Genomic DNA, 7,977 nt, shown 5'->3' with positions numbered 1-7,977 from the left:
ACATTGATTAAATATCAGTTTACATTTTGTTACATTAACATCTTGAGGGATTGTTTCGTCGTGTCGAGTTTTGCGACAATAAAAATTCAATTAAAATAAAAACATTACTGTGTTTTATGGAAGTAAAGATTTAGATTGAAATATCTTTGGTGGTTTCACATGTTCCTAGATTTACAACCCTGACTGAAGTCAGTAAAGCGAACATTCAACGTTATATCCTACTCTGGTGAGATAAATTTTGTAATGGTTTATATTTTTAATATTTAATCAGCTGCTTGATACGTTAACTTAATACACGTTTCTATAATTTTACATTCTAGTATTAATTGATAGCTATGTATTAACGTATAGAGCTACGTTTTACGTGGCTAGCTGTTGCCGTTTATTAAAGTACACAGTAGCTATGTATTAAAAATATTTTTATCTTATAAAATATTTTCAAGAGAGTAATTTATGTGGGAAATAAACGTTTAATACTTTGAAACATCCACATTGAACTAATTCTACAATCTTATCAGATAAGCTTTTTTTAATACCAATAATTTTAATACTGGGACTTAAATTTAATCCGTTAGATTAAAATAAATCTGTGATAGTTTTTAGAATTCTTTAAAAAATTCTTTAATGATATTAATACTGTTGTTACGCAGTTTATATTAACTTTTTATTACTATAGATTTCATTAATAATCATGAAGACAAAAATATCATTTAAAGTTTGATTTAATTCCCAAAATCCTTTTACAAAATATGAGTAATTAGATTAGATATTATTGTGTAAGTGAGTTTATACATGAGTGACTTCTTTTATTATCATTTATTTTATATTACTACACATAATTAATAATTATCTATTTTCTTTAACGCAGATCATGGTATTCTTTAGACGTTACCTTGTCCGGTTGTTCCGGCTGCGGAACCTAGTCACGTTTACGATCATACTGATCATTCTCTACATGATCAAGACCATCAGCAACATCACCATAGACTCTGATAGCCCCGCGCAAGAGGCTCAAGTAAAGCCGGTCGACGCTCCAGAGAAACCTCCGTATTTTGTGCCCACAAGTGCAAAGGTATTTATTATGAGATTTTATTCGCTTCAAAGTTGATTTTAGTTTTCCATAGTGAATGTGTGTGTAGCAAATTAAAGTTGACTTTACTTAAAACGAAACAAAATATGTAATTAATTAAAAGCTCTTGGTGGTTTCATTACGTTTAAAATAATAGACAATGTAAAAAGCTATGTCTCGATGTGTGTTAAATAAACAATATTAAAGTAATATTATTAGAAAAGTGAAAATGTCATGCCTTCATAATGTGAGAAATGCATTATCTACCAAGGAATCTGAGCAAACATTTCAGTTTGTTAGGCACTTATCTTTAGGTATGATAACAACCATTTCCACCCAGTTACTGGAAAGAGCATCGCAAATTAAATATTAGAAGAACAGTTTATTTGATCCATTTCATGCACAATTTTATTTATAGCATGATGATATTTGAGTGATTTTTTAAATGAAGTATAAGTACATATGTTTACAGGCATAGCGCGTTAAATGACTAATTTTATTTGTTGTTGTGATTGTATGGTTTTTGTATGGTTTCAGAAAAAAGACTGGCACAACTACACACAAATAAGAGAAGACCAGAATCGAGAGGGTATGTGTTATTTAATAATTTTGTAGTTTTATTTAGGCATAACTTATATAAAAAAATTTCTTTAGGACGAGAGGCGCCACTTCAGATTGCATCGCTTAAATTATGCATAACTTTTGATGAAATGTATGCTACATTCGCTTCAAGGCGTCATAATATATTTCGATTTTAATTGTACAGAAATATTTTTTTCAATTTGGCTAAATGACTTTCACCCAGAGCTGTGAAGTATAATTTAAAAATCCACCTTTTTTGTGGAATGTGGGTATAGGTCTACCAGAATCTCATGGCAAACAAAAATATTGGAAAAGTGTGTTTTTTATATGGCAATTGTCTATGGTTTATTTGTCACCTGTCAAAGAAAATTATGAAATCTGTCAGCCGCTGCAAAAATTTTGTAATCTCTTCTTGACTATTTGTTATTTTTGTGAAAAAGTCGAAAAAGCTCAAGCCAGTCATATTGTTTTCAATGTGAATTGTAAAATAAGGCATAATTCAAAGTCAATTTTTGATTTTAAAGCGCGTCGTCGAGTTGACAGTAAGTTGGACTGAAATGTTTTGATACATTTAGTTTATTACCCAACTGCGTCAGAAGGAGGCTTATGTTTTTTTATATTATTCTTAATAGCTGATTTATTGGGGTTTTCAGGTATATCTCACAAATTGGTGCAGAGGAATGGTCAAAATGTTATGACCATGTAAAGAAAATTGAAAAAGATTTCATCAAGCAAGATTGAATAATGGAGAAGTTTTCAATTTTTTTCTTTCAAATAAACTTGAAATAAATATAAGTAAAACTAATAATAATTGTGAAAGAATCATGAAAATATCTCAAGACAAATAAAGAAGTTACAGGGCCCTAAAGTTGCGCATAGCTATTCGCGCCATTTTGATCGGTGTATTCACGACAGTCATTCGGAGGACAAACAGTAAATCACCCCTAATGCAGTGCTGTTGACCATTTTTTTTTTAAATCTAGCAGTTTCTAATTTTTCAGCTAGGGTCACTCAAGAGATTTCTAGTTCTGAATGAAGTGATAAGTTAAAAGTATGATGCATAATAAAGTTAGTTACTTAAAGTAATATACGATTTATTTATTTTTCAAGACATTTTCCTATGTTAAAAGCCCGATGTATAACAACATTCTTCTTACATACCTACCTAAAATGTATATTCGTAGGTACATTATGTTCATTAATATTAAAGTCATAAAAGTAAAAAATTAAACAGTATCAAGATCGTTTATTCCAATTTCCCCAGTATTGCTCTCAACAAAGTTTATTTTCCCTATTTGCCATGAGATTCTGGTACACCTATAGTTAAAATAATATTTTTCGAAGGTATTGGAGAACACGGGCAGCCAGCCGAATTGCCGGAGAAGGATAGTGCTTTGGAAGAGCGGCTTTACGCTGAGAATGGCTTCAACGGAGCCCTAAGCGACAGGATTCCTTTGAACCGGTCTCTGCCGGATATCAGGTGAGTTGGGTATTCATAACATCGCGATTTGCGATTGCGATATGAAGAAGTTTTCTTAGCAAAGTTTCACCAAGTTTTTTTTCAACAAGCCATTTTTTGTCCAACTCAAAGTACCTACATAACCGTTATTAATAACGGTTATTTGTTTTTAAATTGCGATTTCTACTTTTTTATGTTCCTATAAGCCTCTTTGTGGTGTGATTGTGAACCTGTAAAAAGTTTTTTTTCAAATGCGTAACGCACGCCATTTTTTTTGTCCAACTTTAAATATCTACCCATTGTTGTTAAATTATAGCGGTTTGTAGTATTTCAACTCTGATTGGTACTAATTTATGAAAACTAGTAAAAATTATGTTCCTACAATCTTCTTTAGATACATTTGCTGAGATGGTTTGATCTTTGATCGTTTATGCGAAAAATATGGCGGGCCTACCGTCACTTACGGAGATTACCTGCATAATGTAATACACTTACGAATTCTTTTCCTTAAAAGATATTTTATAATATTAATAGACATTGCTTAAAATTTTAAACAACTGTACTCTTCTTCCTGCGTAGTCTCGCTAAAATTATTTTCGTAAGTGTTGTTTGTGGGTAGGTAGTCTAGAATCTGTTCCAACGTTTCATGTTTTCTGTGATTTTGTGCAGTATTCAAGTATCTATTTCATCAACAGGCACCCCGGCTGCAAAAAGAAGCTGTACATCGAATCTCTGCCAACCGTCAGCGTGGTGGTTCCCTTCCACAATGAGCATTGGAGCACTCTGCTGCGGACAGCGTACGGGGTCCTCAACCGGTCGCCTCCACACCTGCTCAGGGAGATATTTCTAGTCGACGACGCTAGTACCAAAAGTGAGTGACTTTTTTATGATTGACTAGCTTTCCGCCCGCGGCTTCGCCCGCGTCGAATTTTGTCTGTCACAGAAAAACTTTATCGCGCGCGTCCCTGTTTTAAAAACCGAGATAAAAACTATCCTATGTCCTTTCCCGAGACTCAAACTATCTCTATGCCAAATTTCATCAAAATCGGTTCAGTGGTTTTGGCGTGTAAGCAAGACAGACAGACAGAGTTACTTACTTTCGCATTTATAATATTAGTATAGAATAGTATAGTTTGTGATTCTCCTACTGATAGAAGTGTGAAAGTTTGTGAGTATGTTTGTTGCTCTCGTGCACAAACTACTCTCAAGCAAAATGATAAATAAGATATGTATGTACCATCCTAGACTGCATCTCACTTAACACCAGGTGCGATTGCGGTCAAATCAGAGGCGGGGCAAGACCTAAATTTGATGTGGGCAAGACAGATTTCGCGAGGCCTTGTTCTGTGGCGGGCGACCTGAAGACGGATTTTATGAAATAATAAAAAAAAGGGTCAAAGGTCTATACATTGACAGTTTCTGATTTCTTGATTCAGTGATTATTTTTAAAGGAATATTGCGCCAAAGAATAATGTTCGTCACTTAAATCCGTGTTGTTGCTTAATTTTGTGTCTGATTATGGCTGAATTTGTTTGGAAAAAAATATATTTTTATTTTTAACTACATTGTTTAGCTATCAAGAATTTATATTTAATAGTCAATGTTCGTATTATGATATTGTCATCTCCACCTTGTATACATTTTTTCAAAATTTTTGATGCGCGAGGCCCCTTGTACCGCGAGGCCGTAGGCGGTGGCCCACGTCGCCTACGCCTTACGCCGCCTCTGGGTCAAATACCTACCTTATCATGCATAAAAAATGTACTGAACGGCCTTATTATTGCTATAGAATAAAATTGATTATGCAAAGCGATTGTTTCACCAACAAACAAAGAGGTTTTATGTGATGCGATACGGTGAACATGCATGTCCTTGCCAAACAGATTATATGGTTAGACGAGCAATTAATACGGCATTACATGTTTGATAAGGGACTAGCCTAATGCTCCCCATATCTCTTATCTTATATTTCCACAAATATTATTTAGATGCGCATGGGAAATACCCTAATCTGAATTCGACCTACTATCAGGCCTGGCTCACTCCGCGCGGTACATCCGATAATTACCTACAGCGAAGCGCCCCGCCGGCGGGTATTATATCAGTCGAGTGTCACGCGCGCGCCCGTCAGGACGCTGGCGTGCGTTGTAGTATGATTATAATTCTATGATCGAAGTATTATTTAAAAATGGACATAAAGAGAAAGAAATATTGTGCGGCGTTCAGGTGTTTAAATTCGAAAAGAAATCTACCGGATTTATCTTTTTTTTTCGCTTCCCAAAGATGCTGAAAGGTATGTTGGCCATGTAGGTAATCAATAATTCTTAGGATGATTAGGAACCTAACCTTCTATGACTACTGCTCAGAATGCGTTCGTTCGTTTCAGCCAAATGACGTCCACTGCTGGACAAAGGCCTCTCCCAAGGTTTTCCATAATAAATGCATACTTACCTACATACGTACCTCATCACAAATAAGTAGATTAACTATTTTTTCACTAGACAGCAACCCTAACAGCGTAAGAAGAGTTCAGAGGCACGCGATAGAAAGAGACAAAACTTGTAGGTGAATAAAATTGTAGGTACGTAGTGCTGTGCGAGCTGAATTCCACTGTATCGCGTCGTAGCAAGACTCGCATTTATTTAAATCGTCTTGCGGAGTAATCCTTCTGTACCTGTACTATTACTTATTCTGTGCTACTATACATCATTGAAGGTTAAGGTTTAGAATGTTTGTTCCGGCGTTTCTTCTCAGCACTTGCCATATGTTTGTCTCAAGAGCTGATAGGGCCCAAAAGTTAAGGAGACAATGTAAAGTGCTCCATAAGGGCTACCTTTTTCATTTACTATACAGGGTGTTGATTTCAATCCTTGCCATATTTATTTAGGTGATCTATTATGACCTATATAAACGCATTATCCACCAAAAAGAATGACAAACGAAAGTGGAATTTTTAGCGAATATTTTCCGTGCGAAATCAGCTGTACTGTGGGCTCGCTATACTGCAATAGTTTACATTGCGGCACCATCGAGCTACGCGGATCGCTCGCTTATCATGTCGGATAGCCTACTGAAAGAAGTCATGTAAAGTAGGTAGTGTAAATACGTATTTTTCTTTGACTAACTAAAAGTTAAAGTTCGTTTTAATTTTTTTCAAAGTCAATTTTTTTACTGATTCGTGATCAGAATAAGCTACTTAACCAACTACCTAAATATGGCGAGTATTGAAATCAACACCCTGTATTTTGACGTTCATAAGTGCCACCAGTGGTCTGAATTGAATTTTTTTTTTGATTTTGAATTTGTTTATTTATAAAAATGTTATGATACGTCGTAATCGTAACTATTTACATTTCAGAGTTCCTCAAGAAGGATTTAGACGACTACGTGGCCAAGTACATGCCCAAAGTGAGGGTAGTGCGACTGGCCAAGCGGGGCGGGCTCATCACCGCGCGGCTGGCCGGCGCCAAGCTGGCCACCTCGGACGTGCTGATATTCCTGGACTCGCACACCGAGCCCAACGTCAACTGGCTCCCACCGCTGCTGGGTATGTAGCCAAGTGCCAAGTGGAGGAGTGCGACTGGCCAAGTGGGTGGCTTGATCACTGCGCACCGATCCCAACGTCAACTGGCTGCCACCGCTGCTGGGTATGTAGCCAAGTGCCAAGTGGAGGAGTGCGACTGGCCAAGTGGGTGGCTTGATCACTGCGCACCGATCCCAACGTCAACTGGCTGCCACCGCTGCTGGGTATGTAGCCAAGTGCCAAGTGAAGCAGTGCGACTGGCCAAGCAGGATGGCTTGATCACCGCGCACCGAGCCCAACGTCAACTGGCTGCCGCCGCTGCTGGGTATGTAGCCAAGTGCCAAGTGAAGGAGTGCGACTGGCCAAGTGGGGTAGCTTGATCACCGCACACCGAGCCCAACGTCAACTGGCTCCCACCGCTGCTGGGTATGTAGCCAAGTGCCAAGTGCAGGAGTGCGGCTGGCCAAGCGCCAAGCTGGCCACCTCGGACGTGCTGATATTCCTGGACTCGCACACCGAGCCCAACGTCAACTGGCTGCCGCCGCTGCTGGGTATGTAGCCAAGTGCCAAGTGAAGCAGTGCGACTGGCCAAGTGGGGTAGCTTGATCACCGCACACCGAGCCCAACGTCAACTGGCTCCCACCGCTGCTGGGTAAGTAGCCAAGTGCCAAGTGAAGGAGTGCGACTGGCCAAGTGGGGTAGCTTGATCACCGCACACCGAGTCCAACGTCAACTGGCTCCCACCGCTGCTGGGTAAGTAGCCAAGTGCCAAGTGAAGGAGTGCGACTGGCCAAGTGGGGTAGCTTGATCACCGCACACCGAGTCCAACGTCAACTGGCTCCCACCGCTGCTGGGTATGTAGCCAAGTGCCAAGTGAAGGAGTGCGACTGGCCAAGTGGGGTAGCTTGATCACCGCACACCGAGCCCAACGTCAACTGGCTCCCACCGCTGCTGGGTATGTAGCCAAGTGCCAAGTGAAGCAGTGCGACTGGCCAAGTGGGGTAGCTTGATCACCGCACACCGAGTCCAACGTCAACTGGCTCCCACCGCTGCTGGGTATGTAGCCAAGTGCCAAGTGAAGGAGTGCGACTGGCCAAGTGGGGTAGCTTGATCACCGCACACCGAGCCCAACGTCAACTGGCTCCCACCGCTGCTGGGTATGTAGCCAAGTGCCAAGTGAAGCAGTGCGACTGGCCAAGTGGGGTAGCTTGATCACCGCACACCGAGCCCAACGTCAACTGGCTCCCACCGCTGCTGGGTATGTAGCCAAGTGCCAAGTGAAGCAGTGCGACTGGCCAAGCAGGATGGATTGATCACCGCACACCTAGCCCAACGTCAACTGGC

General features: G+C 39.7%; 1 protein-coding gene across 1 annotated transcript in view; it reads left to right on the top strand.

The window, feature by feature from the left end:
- The first annotated feature begins 30 nt into the window (after positions 1–30).
- The window catches only part of LOC135073434 (N-acetylgalactosaminyltransferase 6-like), a 33,926-nt gene continuing 25,979 nt past the window's right edge, over positions 31–7,977 (top strand). Inside the window, exons 1-6 of the mRNA XM_063967616.1 lie at positions 31–226; positions 869–1,072; positions 1,607–1,658; positions 2,996–3,131; positions 3,806–3,981; positions 6,469–6,657. Coding sequence (XP_063823686.1) covers positions 872–1,072; positions 1,607–1,658; positions 2,996–3,131; positions 3,806–3,981; positions 6,469–6,657 — 754 coding nt within the window. The 5' untranslated portion in view covers positions 31–226; positions 869–871. The remainder of the gene's footprint in view (positions 227–868; positions 1,073–1,606; positions 1,659–2,995; positions 3,132–3,805; positions 3,982–6,468; positions 6,658–7,977) is intronic.

Source organism: Ostrinia nubilalis, chromosome 7, assembly GCF_963855985.1.
Source record: "Ostrinia nubilalis chromosome 7, ilOstNubi1.1, whole genome shotgun sequence".
NCBI classification, from domain to species: Eukaryota; Metazoa; Arthropoda; class Insecta; order Lepidoptera; family Crambidae; genus Ostrinia; species Ostrinia nubilalis.
This window is presented reverse-complemented; position numbering and strand designations above follow the sequence as displayed.